This window comes from Mesoplodon bidens (genome assembly GCF_964165515.1).
Source record: "Mesoplodon bidens genome assembly, chromosome: 19".
Lineage (NCBI taxonomy): Eukaryota > Metazoa > Chordata > Mammalia > Artiodactyla > Ziphiidae > Mesoplodon > Mesoplodon bidens.
Window position 1 is genome coordinate 51025867 of NC_138179.1, and position 18318 is coordinate 51044184.

At 47.1% G+C, this 18318-nt stretch overlaps 2 protein-coding genes across 3 annotated transcripts in view; one reads left to right on the forward strand and one right to left on the reverse strand.

Moving 5' to 3' along the window:
- The window catches only part of RETREG3 (reticulophagy regulator family member 3), a 57749-nt gene that overhangs the window by 27422 nt on the left and 12009 nt on the right, over positions 1-18318 (forward strand). Inside the window, exon 1 of one of the 2 annotated variants that reach the window (XM_081218584.1) lies at positions 9072-9400. The exons of the other annotated variant lie outside the window; for it this stretch is intronic. Within the exon in view, the coding sequence (XP_081074710.1) occupies positions 9162-9400 (239 nt within the window). The 5' untranslated portion in view covers positions 9072-9161. Of the gene's footprint in view, positions 1-9071; positions 9401-18318 lie in introns of those variants that run through there. 2 annotated transcript variants of the gene reach the window in all.
- LOC308606998 (tubulin gamma-1 chain) lies at positions 4119-8875 on the reverse strand. The gene is made up of 11 exons (XM_081218586.1): positions 8734-8875; positions 8303-8415; positions 7931-8098; positions 6995-7063; positions 6628-6707; positions 6076-6202; positions 5766-5852; positions 5503-5652; positions 4934-5086; positions 4687-4848; positions 4119-4508 (listed from the first exon to the last, which is right to left on the reverse strand). Exons 1-11 carry the CDS (start codon positions 8780-8782, stop codon positions 4311-4313), a joined length of 1356 nt encoding a protein of 451 aa, XP_081074712.1. The 5' UTR covers positions 8783-8875; the 3' UTR covers positions 4119-4310.

The window sequence follows — 18318 nt, forward strand, 5'->3', positions numbered from 1 at the left end:
GCTATGAATTTTTTGAGATTCAGCACCTTAGTTTATTCATTTAGGTATCCCCAATTCCCAGAAAAGTTCAGGCACGCGGTAAGCCCTTAATATATTTGTTTTGAAAATGAATAAGCTTTACTGTAAAAGAAAGTGGTTTTCAAGAAATTCCTACAGTCCTTAAGGCTGGAAGGCACATTAAAGGTCACCTCATCTGGGAATTCCCTGGTGGTCCAGCGGTTAGGACTCTGCTCTTCCACTGCAGGGAGCACGGGTTCAATCCCTGGTCAGGGAACAAAGATCCTGCATGATGTGAAAAAAAAAAAGGTCACCTCATCCGTCTCCTGGGATTCGTCCATTCCAGGCAAGCTGTCATGCAGAATCTGCTTGACCGAGTTCAGTGGAGGGGGACTCACGGTCCATGTGGCCACTCATTGCACCTGGTAGACAGTATTGATCATGGGGAAGTTCTTCCTGCTGCAGAGCTGGACCCTGCCCCCCTCATAGTTCCCTCCACTGGTCCTCATTCTGCTCCCTGGAGTGTCACAGAATGAGTCCCCTCCCCCTTGCCGCTGACAGCCCATCATATATTTGGCAGTTACCACATCTCCTCCTAAGTCTTTTCTTTCCAGGTGGGGAAAGACTACTTACTAGCCATGTGACCCTGAGCTTCACTTTCCTCTGAGCTTCAGTTTCCTTGTTTGTAAAAATTGGGCTAAAACAGTACCTATCTATAGGGTTGTTGTCAAAATTAAGTGAGCTCATATATGTAAAGTGCTTAGAACAGTGTTTAGTGTATATTAAATGCTCAACAGTGATTTCAAATTATTTTGTATTATATTTTACATATAGCACTTAAAATTGGACAACATAGTTTGAGACATTTAATTAAGAAAAACAATATATGATCACATGCAAAAATATTATTAATATTTTATAAATACATAATATAAATTACATTATATGTTATATTACCCACTCCCAATAAAATTGGAAACCCCCTTAGGTAGGGTCCATTGTGAAGCTTAATGGGCAACTTGGTCTCTATTTTTGATAAATGCTTGCTTAATTAGTGAACAAATGAACTGATGTCTACTCGGCCTTACTTCAGCCCTGATCACTCACCTGTACTGCTTTGAGATTTTCCAATCATTCTCTATGGTGTTCTTTAATTTAGGGTGACCAACTGTCCTGGTTTTCCCAGGAATGAGGGAATATGGGAATTTTAGTTTTAAAACCGAATCTGAGGGGGTTCTTGGGACTCAAGACATTCATTACTAAAACCAGGATGAGTTGGTCACCCAGGTGATAATTCAGTACCACTGGATTTGAGGGTTGAGGGTTATCTAGAAGAACTGCCTACCTCTGGATTCCATGGCCAAGGTTACCACTCTAGCGATGCCACAGATATGCAGATGGTGTTTCCAACTGGGTCTCATGGGGGTGTTAGACCCTGACTGACGGGGCCTGCAGCTTTGCAAGGAACTCAGTTTGACCAAGTCACACTTAGTGATCAGGCCCTAGGGAATTTAATTTAAACGTATACATGATGGATTAGTAAATCAGAATGTCAAGTTAAATGTTCCTGCGACTTTCCTAGGGCAGCCCCTTACCTGCTTCAGATCCTCACGTGGGACTGGAAAGTGAGCAAGTGGTGGAGGGGTGGGCATTGCTGGAGGGGGGACTGTATGTTGGATTTTTTTTTTTTCTTTTTTTTTGCGGTATACGGGCCTCTCACTGTTGTGGCCTCTCCCATTGCGGAGCACAGGCTCCGGACGCGCAGGCTCAGCGGCCACGGCTCACGGGCCCAGCCGCTCCGCGGCACGTGGGATCTTCCCGGACTGGGGCACGAACCTGTGTCCCCTGCATCGGCAGATGGACTCCCAACCACTGTGCCACCAGGGGAGCCCTGTATGTTGGATTTTAGCATACAGTCTGGGCACTCTATCTACTGCAGAGTGCCCATTTCCAGGGATTTCTAGAATATCTGTGTCCAGTGGAGACCAGGGATAAGGCTTGCTAGACGATTCACCAGCTCGGTGCAGCGGCTGTACTCACCCTGAGCCTCCCTACCCTTGTGCTCATTACCTCTTGCCTTCATCTCCACACGCTTTCCAAAATTACACTCCTGAAGTTTCAGATTGGTTTATACCACTCTGTTTTTAAAGTGCTTCCTGCTGCTAGATCTCTGCCTCATGCACGTCTGAGGGTCCCTGGGGTCACATCACACTGGAGTGTTCTAGGAGCATTACCTTTAAATGGCTCATTTTCTCTGATTTGTTTAGTCAAGAGAGGTTCCTGTTCCCGGCTTGAGCATTGTGCTCTCGCCAGCTCTTCTGCAGCAGCCCTCGTCTCACTGTTACTTCTGTGGCTGGCAGGCTCTCAGACTGCAGGGATTTTTCACCACCAGCACCACCTGCTGCCCTGATTCCCAGAGGCCTCCCTCCCTTTCCACCTGGCCTCCTCGCTGCCCTCTGGTTGACATACTTTGGGGTGTGCTGCTGGCCAAGAACAGGGAGGGGCTGCGCTGGTGTGGGGTGATGCGTGATCTGGAAATAGCCTTGGGGGAGGGGCCTGGCTCTGAAGCTGGCATTGAGGTGTTTGTCTGCGCTTAGACACTCAGCGGTCCAGAAAAGGAGGCATCTTTGTTAAGTCCAGTTCTCCCTCCCAGGGATGGTATTCACCCCTCTGGGTTGGTGACTGTAGTAATAACCACACACAACTTTACTCCGGACTACCTAGGTGTTCCCTCCCCCTGGGCTCCACACTCTTTTAACTAGGTCTTGCAAAGGAGGGCCCTGGGATGGCTTGCGGCCCGGAGGGGGACCAGCTGCTATTCACATATAGCAGGCTCACCCCATCTGCCAGCTCATGATCCCCTACTCAGCACCAGCCACTCGTGCAGATGCCCCAAGTGATGAAAGGCTGGTCATCAGGGGCAGGAACAGGAGCCAGGCAAGGTACGCAGTGGTGCAGGGGTCAGGGGTAGAGCTGAGAAGGGACCCGGTGCCCATAGGTTTTCCCTGAAGTCATCTTCCTCCCTACTGGATGAAGGGAGGAGGCTGGCTGCCACCAACCAGGCTGGATCTCCCTAGTCAGCCACCTACAGACCCTGGCAACCAAAAGTGACAGGCTCGTGCTTTGACGGTGGTGGTGACAGGCTTGCGGCCTCCCTGCCACCCCTCAGGCAGCCCAGGACCTGGCTTGTGACTGTGCATTCTCTGCCCATCAGTCCTGTGTCCCCTTTGTTCACGAAGGACCGGCCTGTATATTGCTCACTTTGTTCACATCCAGAGCTTTATAAAAGATAAATTGGTTCGTGGAAGGAAAAGTGTGTCCCCAGGCTAACAGGAAACAAGAAGGAAAAAAGCCTTAGTTCACCCAAAGCTCCTGTGTACTCTTCAGCCTCCATAGAGTTGCAGGAACTTTCTTGGGCTGGTGCTTCATCTGCTTGCTGAGCCCAGCCAGCCCCAATCCTTTGCCCTTTTGATCCTGAAGATTTAGGCCACTATGTATTGACTACTTCCCTGCAATCTTGCACCAGAAGTGGAAGGCTCTTCTGACCTTTGAAATAACTGGAGACCACCTGAGTACACAATTATGGTGCCCCAGATATGGGCCCATTTTGGCCCTGCTTACAGTCTAGGCTTTGGATTTGGTCTCCTGATTTGATTGTCCTAGACTCCAGCTGCCTGACCAGGGCTCTCCCGGACTGGCTTTCTGTCACTGCTTTGCCTTCAGAAAGATTAAAGGCACTTGGGCTGACTCTATTGCTTGTCCGGAGCTTGGTGGTGAGGGTGGTGGCCACAGGCCTGCTGCTGTGATGACCAACAGAACACTGATGTGGGAATGTGAACCTGATGATTCCATACAGGGAGGGGTGAGAGGGAACTGGGATGTGGAGTGTCAGATAGAGAGCAAGGCAGTATCTGTGGACCTTTTTGCCCTGGAAAGGAACGTCTCAGGCGGGTCAACCTCACCCATGTTCTCCAATACTGGGCGGGAGGAGGAAAAGCTAGGGGAGGCCGTTTGCTTAGAGTTGAAGGTGTAGGAAGTAGAGGAAGACCCTGTCAGAATGATGGAGAAAGAATAGGCATCCCCCTCCCCCAGTTCTCCAAGGCTTCAAAGAGACCAGTGACTTGATTTATAGCCAGTGCTTTATTAAACATAAATAGTCTCAAAAGAGGAGAAGTACATGTGTCTCCTGGCCATGTACTTATATGTTTATAAGAAAGAGGTGCGAGGTCCCTGATCTGTGCTCTGAGGGGGTGGTCAGGCAGATGGGGCCTGGGCCAACCAGTAAGGCAGATGAGGATCCCCATCCTGAGGACTCACTGCTCCTGGGTGCCCCAGGAGATGTAGTCTGGCCGCGTGGCTGCATGATACTCGTCGATGAGCTGCTGCACAATCTCCCTGGACGTGTCCAGCTCGTCAAAGTTCTCCTTGAAGATGTCCTCCTTGCGGAACTGCTCCAGGAAGGCCTCCCGCTTCCGCAGCTTGTCGTACTGGCGACAGGTCCGCTCGAAGAGCTTGGGGTGTGCAGAAAGCAGGGGTCACAAAGAACTTCAAGGAACAACGTGGCCCAGAGAGCCAGGGGACCAAGGCTGGGCTATCTCCACAGTAAAAAAGCCAGAAGTAGGAGCAGCAGGGGTGCAGAGAGGTGAGGCACAACCAGGACAGTAATTATGTGCCAACTGTGAGACTCACCGAGGAGATGCTGGTGTGGTTGGCCATCATGAGCCCGCTGACCCTGTGGGCAGAAGGCAGGTAGGGCGACTTCCTGGACAGGGCCACCTGGATGCTGGCTGGGCCCCAGGGGATGAAGTTGGCCAACTTCCGTTCCCGGATCCTCTGCAGGCTCTTGTGGACCTGGGGTGGGGGCACAGGAGTGGTGGTGGTAGCCTCTCCTCTACCCCTGTGGGCTCTGGGGGTAGAACGAAGGGGCCTCACCTACCTGGGTGGGGTCCACCTCCCCCTGGATGATGTTGAGGATGGCGATGTAGCAGTGGTTGGTCTGGCGATCCCGGCCCGTGGACACCATCACGTTCTTGGGCTGCAGCAGCCTCCTCATGACATCCAGGACCGTGGTCTTCCTCACGCTGGCCACCTGAGGGGAGAGTGGCCCCGGGGCGGGCCAGCACTCAGGGCACAGTCGAGAAACGCATGGACAGAGAGCAGTAGGCGACACACGTCCCCATCAGACTCGGGGTCGTTTGGCCTCTCTGGGGAGTGGCCTTAGATGCAGGTCCACACTGAGCCTCTGCTGTGGGATCAGGGATCTCAGTGCTCCCGAGCTCAGCAAACTCAGGCCCTTGTGCAGGAGCATCAGCAGACCCCGTACAGCCCGGGCCCTGCAGGGAGCCACAGGCAGAGGGAAGAGGAGAGCACGTCAGCCAGGAAGTCACCCAGCCTGTGCCAGGCCCTGAGTGCAAGGCCTCTGGGGGCTGCACGGGGCAGCTCCGGGGGCAGCAGGGAAAAGAGAAAGGCTAGTCAGGGCCTGCTGGGCCTGAGGGCTGCTCTTACCGACTGGTCCGTGGTGAGGGGTGTGTAGCCAGTCATGAGGAAGTGGAGCCGTGGTGTGGGAATGAGCGAGGCGATGAGGCCGATGAGGTCGTTGTTCATGTAGCCGGGGTAGCGCAGGGTGGTGGTGCTGGCCGACATGATGGTGGACACCTGGGGACACGGGTGCCGTGTCAAGGGCCTTGTCCTGGGAGGCCTCCCTTCCCCAGATGGCACTCCGGCAAGGCGGGGTTCCAGTCCAAAAGAGTCTAGGAGTGAGGGCTCACCAGCTGGTTGATCTGAGAGAAGGACGGGTTCTGGATGTGCAGGCGGTCTGTGGCGATCCGGTTCAGGGCTGTGTTGTCCAGCACCACCTGCGGGGACAGAAGAGGGTGACAGATTTATGGGGACAGAAAGGACAGGAGCTCTGCCTGATTCTGGGCTCTGAAGCTTAATTTCCTTGGCGCCAGAAAGACCCATCCAAAAGGGACTTGAACAGGACTGGGGCACAGGAAGGTTCCAGATGGACTTTTTAAAATGCATGAAAATGATAAAATAGGAAGGTTGGGAGTGGAGAAGGGAGAATCCAGGACTCACCACACAGTCTGCGTTCTGGGTCAGCCTCTTGAGCGTGAGCAGTGAGTTGTAGGGCTGGACCACCACATCGCTCATCTCATCCTGGTTGGGAAACACCGAGTATGTCTGCACCAACTTTTTGGGGTACCTAGAGGCGTTTGAGAGAGGATGGTCAAGGGCAACAGACTGGAGGCTTGGTAAACTTGGGGCTTCCAATGACTGTGAGGGTGGGGAAATTGGGGTGGGGTCACAGGACAGCAGAGAAGGGAGACTTGATATTTGGAAGTCTGTAACCCAAAAGAGGGGAAGGGTAGAGAGACATCTTAGGACCTAGGCTTCTAACTCCAAACCAGCCATACTCCTTGAATTTTAATCTAAGGCTGAGATGCTAGACTCCATTTCCAACCACCGGGAGTGTGATTGGGTTCTTGGTCATTGTACCTTGTCTTTCCTCAATACAGGAGGGAATAGAAGGGCCCTTTCCTGCTCCAGCAAATAGGAAGGTTTTATCTGGAGGGCCTCCCAGTCACCTGGGAAACCAAATCCTCCCAGCCCCTCAAAACACAGACTTACCTGTCGTTGAGCCGTTCTAACAGGTAGGAGCCCAGGCCAGAGCCTGTTCCCCCAGCGATGGAGTGACATAGCACGAAGCCCTGCATGGGGAAGGGGCCGACAGTGTCTACATATCTAGTAGCAGGATTTCAAGCTGGACCCATCTCATAATTTCTTGGACTCCTATCTTCCCAGGCCCTCTCCTCCATTTCCCTCCCCGCCACACATATGCAGCTTAGGAGATTCTGCCTTGTTTCCAGCAAGGCCCTGTGGCTTCTGACCAATGCAAAGCGTACATGGGAGGGTCTCGTACCTAACAGGTGGCTTCTAAAGGGTGTTGCTGAACCTTCCCCATGTTGGCTCCCACCAGCATTCCTGAGACACTCACCTCTAGACTGTCACTGCCATCTGCCTCCCGGTCTATGATGTCAAAAATGTCCTCATGGATCTTCTCTCCCTGTACAGACATGGGGGGCGTCAGAGTGGGACGGGACTAAGGGACAAGGACTCTGACCTCAGAATAGCCACCCTCGATTCTCCTTATAGCACCTGAAAGTCCTTTTTTGGAGCACAGTGGTCCTGCTTTTTATTTGCACTGGGAGGTACTACAGCCTAGCGGTTACGAGCAGGCCCTCTACATCCAGACTGCCTGGGTTCCTATATTAGCTCTAGTTCTAGTTGGCTGGGTGACTCTGGGCAGGTTACTTCATCTCTCCATACCTCAGTTTCCTCATCTGTATAATGAAGGTACTAATACAGGTCCACAGTTCCTTGTCTAAAATCCTTGGGGCCAGTTATGTTTTGGAATTCAAGTATTTCAGATCTAGGAAGGCAATATAGAATGCATAATACATACCAAGTAAAATGCCAGTGGAGGTCTGAGGGGTGCTAATCAAATACATGAGTATTTCTGCAATGGAAGTTATGAGTAGTGACAATAAGTTGCAAAGAAACTATAAAATAACTTGTCTCCATTGAGATTTGGTTTTGCTGCTAAATGAGTAGTTATAAATCGTCTTTTGGTTTCAGAGTTTTTTTTTTTTTTAATTCTGGAAATCCACAGAGCCTGTGGACCTGTAGTACCTACGTATAGGATTGTTGGGAGGTTTAAATAAGTTAATATATGTAAAGCATTTAGTATGGCCTGGTACACAGCACCAGCTAATACAGTCTCTTAACCATATTACATAGTTGGCTTAGAACTCCCCTCAGCCATGTCTCTCTACAGTCACACATCCTCCATCTGGTTCATCTCTCTCTAGGAAGTCATAGGGCCTGTCCCCACGCGGGAATGGAGTTGTTCTGCCAGGGAACAGCAAATGACCTGGGAGAATCCGCTGGCCCAGTTGTTGCCAGCTCCTCCTCCGTGCTCTGACAGGTAGATGTTCTCTGGGTTGTAGAGCTTGGCATAGGGAGAATTGAGGATGGAATGGATCACCCGCGGCTCCAGGTCCAGCAGCACCGCCCTGGGGATGTAGTGCTCATCGTCTGCCTGTCAAGGGGAGTCCAGGATCGGGCCCAATAAGCTCGGGCCCACCCAGTCCTCCAGTCCTCCCAACTCTGGCTCCTGCCTGCCCTCCCTCTTCAAGCCAGCCGCCCCGGCTCCTCTGCCCAGCGGGTTCCCAGTACCAAGCCACTGCCCTTCCCTTCAGGCCCCCTGGGCCACTATCGGCCCTGGCCAAGTCGCTGGGGGCACCTGGTAGAAAAAGACGTCCTTGCGGTCAGTGCCCTCGGTGGCGAACTCCTCCACGATGCCTTCGGGGCTGATACCATGCTCGGCGCACAGCTGTTTCCAGAACTCGAACCCAACTGTAGGGAGGGGCGGGCGGGGGAGAAAGAGGATATCTAGGGCTGGGCAGGTTCCAGCTAGGAGCGGGGACTGAGCGCCTGGGTCCAGGGATAGGAAGTCAAGCTTCGGGAGTGTTCCGTGTCAGAGGAAAGGGCTGTATGTCAGCGACTGGGCAGGGGACGGCCCCTCGGGGTTGGGCAACTGGACACTGGGTCAGGCATGTCCTGCCTTTCGGAGAACTACGATTCTGGGAAGGGCCGATGGAGTCCAGGATCCCACAGCGAGATCCCATAGAACCTAAGGAACCTGGCTAGTGGAGGGGCCGGAGGTTCGCTCACTCTGATTGCCGCACTGGCCCAACTGTAGGGTGATGATCTCCCTCGGCATCGCTCCTCAGGGACCTGCGTTGCAGCCGCTCCCGCCAGCCAAGCCGCGGCTCGCTAGCCCGCTAGCCGGACGACGCAGGCGCCAAACAACTCGCTCCGCCCACGAACATTCTTCGCTCCAATGAGAACTGAGTTCTGCCGACCGCACTTCCATAATCACTTGGTTTCAGTCTTGCAGACTGCGCGTGCGCGGCTCCTGGTTGGGGCGCCGGTGACGTACTTTGACGCAGCGTTCTTCTCTCTGGGTGGACAGGAGTTAGACCCTTCGCGCAGGCGCGCTGTGGAGGGAAGGGGCCTTCCCGCCGAATCTTGCACCTGCGCAGTTGGTGTTATTGTGACTGTCGGGCCGTGGCCCCGGATGTTGTGGCCGCCGGGGGGAGATGGCAGAGGCTGAGGGGGTGCCCGTGGCCCCAGGCCCAGCTTCGGGGCAGACTTTCAGGGGCCGCCGCAGTATGTCAGGCTCCTGGGAGCGTGACCAGCAGGTTGAGGCGGCGCAGCGGGCCCTGGTGGAGGTGCTGGGGCCTTACGAGCCTCTGCTGAGCCGGGTGCAGGCAGCCCTGGTGTGGGAGCGGCCAGCCAGGAGCGCCCTGTGGTGCCTGGGGCTGAACGCGGCTTTCTGGTGAGAGAACTGGATCCTCGGAAACCCTCCGAGGCGCGAATTCGTCAGGTTTCTCTAAGGCTCTGTCTCTCGCCCCCCTTATTTTCTTCGCCGCACTGGCTCCTTCCTGTACCTGCCTAATTTTGCCTCACCTTCCACTCCTTCCCGCCTGCGGCTTTGGCACCGCAGTTCTCCCCAGGGCCTTCCAGTTGTTTCCCGTGCTTTACCTGCTCCCGCACCCTCGCCCCGCACATCTGGCAGGAGCTTCTGGTAACATCTTGAGCCGCTCGCAGTGAGCGAGGGCGCCTCATTTTAGCCAGGGGAAGCTGTGTCCCGTTAAGGCCATCACCTCCCTTCTCTTGTCTGCTCAACAGTGGTTTGAAGACTGTCTCCAGAGATTTTAGTAATTATTATTGGGGTAGATGCGTGAGGCGTGAGATCTTGAAAAGGTATACATAGGTGTGATAAGAAAACAAACTTGAGCGATCTGAATTAGCATGTTAGATAGATATCCTTTCGCCCACTCGGGAAGTTTGCGAAGTCTGAGCGTCCGTGAGAGCCTCCATAGCTGCAACTTGAAAGAAAATTGTAAGCTTTTAAAGAACAGTTATGAAATAGTGATTGTGAGATTTCACCCGTTTCAAAGTCACGTATGACGGCAGGTCCTCCCTGTTCCAGGGAATTAGAGAGGCATCCTTAGCCACGGTTTATAGCCAGGGAAATTGAAGGTGTCTAATAGTGTGTGTATTTTCCTGAGCTGGAAAGGTGGGGCTACAAGTATGCTTTAAGAATCTGTCTGTGTCATGCTCTTTGAAAATGGAACTGCTGCTTCTCTGAGTTGTCATCACCTAAAGTGGACTTAGGTCTTCATAAGATCTGCCAAGCAGAGTTTGGATTTATTAATAACTAGGGAAGTATTATTGATGAGATTCCAAGGGAACTGAAGTGTAGGGTGGCTTCTACAGCTGAGTGAAATAAAGCTGTTCTGGATTAGTCTGAAACAGAACAATGTGTGTTTCCAAAACAAAATTGTTTTTGCTAAAAATACATTTCCTCTTGAAATTCTTGGTTTTAAAACCAAAACATTTATTATCCTTTGTCTGAAAGAAGACTTTCAGTGAGCTGGAGCAAAACGAATAATTCCAAGTTCATTGACAGGAAGACACACTGGTGCTTATTACATTAATCCTCTCACAGTTTGAAGGAGACTCAGGTTAGAGGTGTCACAGCAGTTGTTTCTTCTAGAGTCTTGAGCAAACTTGATGATAAACTTCTCCTACAGCATTCTTCATTCATTCATTCATTCATTTTTAAATGATTTTGTGTCCCTCATGACTTTTTTAAAGGGTTCTTTTTTTTAAATTTATTTATTTTTGGCTGCTTTGGGTCTTCATTGCTGGGTGTGGGCGTTCTCTAGTTGTGGCGAGCGGGGGCTACTCTTCGTTGTGTTGTGCGGGCTTCTCATTGCGGTGGCTTCTCTTGTTGTGGAGCACGGGCTCTAGGCATGTGGGCTTCAGTAGTTGTGGCACGTGGGCTCAGTAGTTGTGGCTCGCGGGCTCTAGAGCGCAGGCTCAGTAGTTGTGGTGCACGGGCTTAGTTGCTTCGCGGCATGTGGGATCTTCCCGGACCAGGGCTCGAACCCATGTCCCCTGCATTGGCAGGCGGATTCTTAACCACTGTGCCACCAGGGAAGCCCCATGTATTTATTTATTTTGTTATTTAAAAAAATAAATTTATTTATTTATGGCTGCGTTAGGTCTTTGTTGCTGCATGCAGGCCTTCTCTAGTTGCGGCGAGCGGGGGCTACTCTTCATTGCGGTGTGCGGGCTTCTCATTGCGGTGGCTTCTCTTGTTGCAGAGCATGGGCTCTAGGTGCACAGGCTTCAGTAGTTGTGGCTCGTGGGCTCTAGAGTGTAGGCTCAGTAGTTGTGGCGCATAGGCTTAGTTGCTCCGTGGCATGTGGGATCTTCCCGGACCAGGGCTCGAACCCGTGTCCCCTGCCCCTCTTCATTCATTCATTCATTCATTCATTCATTCATTCATTCATTCATTTTGCGGTACGCGGGCCTCTCAATGTTGTGGCCTCTCCCGTTGTGGAGCACAGGCTCCAGACGCGCAGGCTCCGGGCACGCAGGCTTAGCGGCCATGGCTCACGGGCCTAGCCGCTCTGCGACATGTGGGATCTTCCCGGACCGGGGCACGAACCCGTGTCCCCTGCATCGGCAGGCGGACTCTCAACCACTGCGCCACCAGGGAAGCCCCTTCATTTATTTTTGATAGTGTTTCTTCCTTGATCCCCAGGTACCTACTTCTCTCCTTGGCTGTCTGTCTAAAACCTGAACTGTAGCACCTCATTCTGGAGCATTTTCCAAAATGACCTTTTCTTCTTTTCCTCTCATCTCCCCGTCCCAACCTCTAACCCCAGACCATTTAGTCAGAACTTCATTTCCTACACTGGGTTTGTACTCCTAGGGAAAAAGTTGATCATAAACCAGTTTGTATCAGAGTGTGACTGATATATAAAAACTTTATCAGGATTTAAATGAATCCTGATAAACCATTTATTTATTTATTAATGCAAATAGATCAGTAGCATGTATGTTGTTATTTTTGAGGAGAGGGCTTTCCACATCCCCCTTGCCTGAGAGAGATTTTCAAAGTAGAATGTGGGGTTGAGGTCTGCACATAAGGAGCCACTCTGACTGAGACGCATCTTTAAATGTTAGTTATCTTTAATTTACTGGCTCCCAATAGTATTTACTTAAGTTTACTAATATGCTGTGTTTAGAATCTCACTCAGATCCCCTTTTCCTACTCTGAGTCTCTTAAAGCATCAGTGTGATTGGTCTTTATCTCTGGCATTTCCTGGTAGCTTGCCTGTTGTGTATCCAGAATGCAGTTACTCCTGTTACATTCCCATCAGGCTCTAAGTAGCTGAGGGAGAGATGTAGCAAAATGAGGGTGTGATTCTTGAGAATGAAAGGGCAATTGGGTATGCCATTTTTGGAGAGGACTCATACCTATGAAGGGTACAAAATGACTGACCCCAGAGGCTAGGGTAGTTTTAACATTGGAATTCACAGGATTGTTTGTTTTAGGAAATGAGCTTCCTTGGAAGGTAGTGTGAGGTTCAAAATAAAAGTTAGACTTCACATTCCAGTAGCATCAGATTGAATATGGGTGTTGACATTTTGCTTAGGAATGTTGAAGAGTAACTGCTTTGTTCTCACTTTATTTAAAAAAGCAATTTAGGAAACACAGGTGGATTTGTTAGCTCAGGTCAGAGAAAAATCAAATCTGAAACATTTTACTTTTCTTTCATTATTTGTTTTGAATAATGATACGTCATTAACTGAGGTGTTTTATACATTTTGAGGTATTAGAAAACTGGATAGGAATACAAACAAATCATCAGAATTCAGGTAGGTAGCTCTTAACTTTCAGTGTTCTGTTCTGTCTTCTCATTTGAGGTTTTTCCTTACCTGTGAATGTGCCCTTTTAACATATTAATGGAAAACAACATAAAAGATAGGGATAGGGGCTTCCCTGGTGGCGCAGTGGTGGAGAGTCCGCCTGCTGATGCAGGGGACACGGGTTCGTGCCCCAGTCCGGGAGGATCCCACGTGCCACGGAGCGGCTGGGCCCGTGAGCCATGGCCGCTGAGCCTGCGCGTCCGGGGCCTGTGCTCCGCAGCGGGAGAGGCCACAACAGTGAGAGGCCCGTGTACCGCAAAAAAAAAAAAAAAAAAAAAAAAAAGATAGGGATAGATGTAGATGCCTTGCTCCTATAGTATTTCAAGGCTTTCACTCTTATTTTCAGGTTCCAGAAAAATTATAGTGACCATATTAGAGATCTTCCAGCCTATATTGCTTCTGGTCACTTATATGTTATCTTCTCTAGTGTAATAACAGAAATGTCAGGCCTTCCTTATCAATAGCCTATATTTTCATTAGCCTCAGCACCACGTGTAAATGAATTATTTGGGGGAAGAATATGAGTCAGCAAGAGTGTGTCATGACAGGATCAGAAAAGAAGAGTTTCAGTAACTTTTTAGTTTGACTCATAAGATGAGGGGAGGACAAAGGAGCCCTGGAAACGTGTGTGAACTCTAAGCCCTCGCACCGCCTCCTATGAAGTACATATGTTCAAGGAGGGCTAGATGACTGCTGAGCGCCTTTTCAGTTTTTAGCATTCTGTGATTCTAGATGGTCTTTAAATTAGGAATATTGATTTAGAGCAATCCACAAGCTGTTTTTTTAAGATCTCTATTGGGATCTGCTTTTACAGTCACTAGTCTGAGTTAACCAATCCCCCCCATCCCCCCAAATAAAAAAAAAATGACCGGAGAAGTGATTAAAGGTATACCGCAGTGCTGATCTAAAAGGTTAGAATTTGAGGGACTTCCCTGGTGGTCCAGTGGCTAAGACTCAGTGCTCCCAATGCAGGGGGCCGAGGTTTGATCCCTGGTCAGCGAACTACATCCCGCATGCTGCAGCTAAGAGCCTGCATGCTGCAACTAAAAGATCCCGCATGCAGCAACTAAAGATCCTGTGTGCCGCCACTAAGACTGGATGCAACCAAATAAATAAATATATATATATATTTTTTTAAAGTTAGAATTTGAGTAAAAAGTAATAGAGATAGGAGATGGAAGGGAGGGCCTATTTAAGTAGAAACATTTGTTCTGTGGAAAAAAAATCTACATGTAAAATTTCAGATGAAATCTATTGAGCAAATGTTTCTGATGATAGTTTTTGGAGGGTTCTTGTTGCTTTTGATAGCAGGGAAGACTCCCAGAGATGCCTTGGCTTACTTTTTTTTTTTTTTTTTCCTCTCTTTTGCCATCAGTTTTTATCTGTTCTGATTATAAGGTTGGGTGCTTTCTTTTTTTTTTTTTTTTTGAACTTTATTTTATTTATTTTTTTTATAGGTTGGGTGCTTTCTGTCCATTAACATAAGGTAGGTCATTTGCAGCTAGCTGGCTTCATTTCTGGTTTTGTGCAAGCAACAACTATCACTACATGATATTGGTTGGGTTAATTTTTTTTCATTCTAATTTACCAGTGACTGGCTCATTAACCAGGCAGCCACAAGTGCTGTACAATAATGGGCTTTCTGTCCCTATAGGATGGGATGCTTTGTTCGAAGTGCCACTGAGAGAAGCTTACTCCATAATAACAAAGGAACCCAGAAATAGTATCTTCTTTGATTGAAAATAGACTTGGGATCTTTCTTTTGTTTATGATTATAGCAAACTTTAATTTATCTGTACTAATGATGAGGATCCATGGTATATTTGACCTCAGAAAAATTGTTTATTTTTGAAATTTCTCATGATTTTTCTGGACACCAGATTGTTTTTCCAAGGAGTATTATTCTATTTAGACTGATAATTAATTGGATTTTAGCCCATAATAAAGGGGATGGACAGTTTATAAAAAGACAAAAAAACCCAAATAATAATAAATGGATATATAAATTTTTACATATTAGTAATAAAAAATTCTAATATAAGTGGCAGTGAGTTACTAATTTCTGCCTATCAGGTTTTTAAAAATGATAGTATTTAATTCCGGGCACAATATGGAAAAACTGCTTTATGGTTGATAGGAACATAAATTCAACAGCCTTTCTGGAAAGTAATTTAGCAACATGTATTAAGATACTTAAAAAGTTATTACCTTTTCAGGGGCTGGAAGAAATGGGGAGTGATTGCTAATGGGCATGGGTTTCTTGATCAAAATGTTCTAAATTAGATAATGGTGATAGTCACACAACTCTGAATATACTAAAAAACATTTAATTAGTTTGAAAGGATATATTTTATGGTATGCAAACTGTATCTCAATAATACTGTTACAAAAAAATTAATGCTTTTTGACCTAGTACTTCCATTTAAAGTGGTTAATCATAAATAAGGTCAAAGATTTATGCTCAGTGATATGTAGTTCAGCTTTATTACATCAAAAATTGGAAACATCTCAGTTCAATTAGGGAAAGGTTTAGAAAACTAATTGTAGGGGCTTCCCTGGTGGCACAGTGGTTAAGAATCCTGCCAATGCAGGAGACAGGGGTTTGAGCCCTGGTCTGGGAAGATCCAACATGCTGCGGAGCAGCTAAACCTGTGCGCCACAACTACTGAGCCTGCGCTCTAGAGCCCACGAGCCACAACTACTGAGCCCGCATGCCACAACTACTGAACCTGCACGCCTAGAGCCCGTGCTCCACAACAAGAGAAGCCACTGCAATGAGAAGCCCACATACCGCAACAAAGAGTAGCCCCTGCTCACCGCAACTAGAGAAAGCCCGCATGCAGCAAGGAAGACCCAGCGCAGCCAAAAAAAAAAAAAAAAACACACCTAATTGTATCTGTGTATGATGTAATCATTTTCAAGTTGTGGATGCTTTTCTGGTGATGAAGGAAAACGTGCCTATGTATTTTTAAATGAAGGAGGAGGTTTTTAAGCCAGATATTCTATATACTTCCATGGAGTTTTTATATTTGAATATTTTTTTAAATGAAGAACCTCTGTTGCCATTTTAGGGTATGTGTGTAGATAATAGGTTATTTTTTAAACTTTTTACTATGGAAAATTAAAAACATATATATAAGCAGACAGAATAATAGTATGTATTACAGTTGTACCCAGCTTTAAAATTTTTCAATTCATGGCCAATTTTGTGTCTTCTATACCCCAGTTCTTTTCCACCACCTCCTTTCTTGTTTTGAGGGAAATCCTAGACGTCGTGTCATTTAATCTCTTAAAGTATTTCAGTACGTGACCCTGAAAAATAAAAATTTTTTTAAAAAATCACTACCATTATCACATAAAAAATTAATGGTTCCAGTCAGTGTTCAAATTTTCTCATAAATGTCACTTTGTTTTTTAAACAGTTCTTTGGGGTTAGCATCCAAATGAAGTCCACATATTGTGACCGATTGTTCTGTTTTTAACATCTCTTTTACTCTGTTGGTTCCCTTTCAGTCTTTTTTCTCTTTGCAATTTATCTGTTGAAGAAACCAGTTTGTCCTGTATAGTGTCCTACAGATTGAATTTTGCTGATTGCATCCCTGTGGTGTAACATGTTGCCCTGTGCTCCTCTGTGTATTTCCTGTAAATTGGTAGCTAAATCTAGAGTCTCGATCAGATTTAGTTTCAAAAAAAATTTTTTTTTTATTGGCAAGACTGTTTCGTACGGGTGACAGTGTACTAATTTTATTTTTATTTTCTTCCTTAATTAGTAATTATATTTTCTAAAATTTCTCTTGTAAACATGCTTGCCTTTAGAAATATGAAAAAAATAAATATAATTAAGGAAAAGTCTATTGTGAGCCTACAATGGGTAGAAGGAGTAATGGGCTATGGGCAGTAACCAAATTAAATAATTCTCATGTGAATATCCAGAGTTGACTGCATTTGTAGTTATTTTTGCTAAATTGGAAAGTTCTCATGCTGATTATAGTTGCTGAAAAATGTTTTGCATGTTGTCTTATCAAACTTGTACACTGTTGTATCTGCATGTGAATTTTTTTGGCCTGCGTGAATAGACATTGCAGGACTAAACTAATCTAGAGGAATAATCCTCCCTTATTTTTCCTCATTCCTTACCTATACCAATCTCACAAGTACTTTATCTTCAATTTTGTCTTGTCCTTGTACATAGTTGCAGAGTTTTTACAGGTAGGTTTCCAAGTTACCTCCATAAAATAAAAGTGTAATGTGACTTTAGTATATCCCAAACACATGCATCTGAGATTGATATTTCCTTTTTAAGAATTTAGTATTGAGGGCTGAAGGAAAGGAGCACACACTTATCCATATTCTTTTATATTTGGTAGACCCCCTAAGGGAATTAATAATATTTGATATTAATTGTCTAGTTACCTTGGAGAGGTAAGTTTCTGCATTGGCTTGTTCAAGGAAAGGTTATCTTATATCTGGCTCTAAAATTGAATTATGGACCAGGATTAATCTGGTTCAAGAAGATGCGCACAGTTTCAGCCTTCATGATCCAGAAAATATACCCTTTGTAAAACTCTTTGCTGATTCACCTTTATCTGCAGGATAAAATCCAGTGCCCTTTGTCATGAAAGGCCCTTCATGATCTGACTTCTGCCTCTCTCCCCATACTCATCCCCTCCCTCTGTTCTTTAAGTTTCAGTCCTGTCATACTACTTGTAGTTCCCTAAATACGGCATTCCAGCTGGCTCTTCTCCCTATCTGAATGTCCTCTCTTTTCCCGCATCCTTTTGCCCTGTTGTCTTACCATTAATCTTTCAAATCCCAGCTTAGATGTCCTCTTTGTTGTCGTTAACTTGTCATGCTATATTACAAACACGTACTGACATAAATACACTTGAGAGTATGGTCCATGTTTTACTCTTTTCTGTAATTGGCCTACTTGCCACAAGGCCTCAGCATATAATAGGCAATTAATAAATGTTTGAACTGAGTTGAAGCAGTTGGGGGCTCTAACAGGTTACTAAAATAGTCCAGCTCTTGGAGAAACAGTATTTTTATTGCCATCATCTTTGGAAAACTGACCTTTCTTAGGAGAGCTTAGTATCCTTTCCCTACCCCAATTTATATTTGTATTAGTAATCATGATTTGGGAAGTAGAGATTGCAGACAGTCTGGATTGCCTCCCCAGAGAGCACTTTCAAGTACTCCAGAGAAAACAGTCGTGCCACATCCTGCTGCTGGGACGTGGAAGCAGCAGCACTGGGGAGCAAGATGCTCTCGAGCCCTTCTCCTTGGCCTTTTTAAATTTCCTTGTTGGGATGATGAACTGGCTTTTGGAGAGAAAATTAATGGCCTGGGGCAGCTCTAGAGGCTTAAGTCTATTAAACTACTTTCATTCTGTAATCTCATATATAATTACAGTATCCTTTAAGTGATGGAGTGGAAATGTTGGAATAGGGTTGTCATTGATGACTG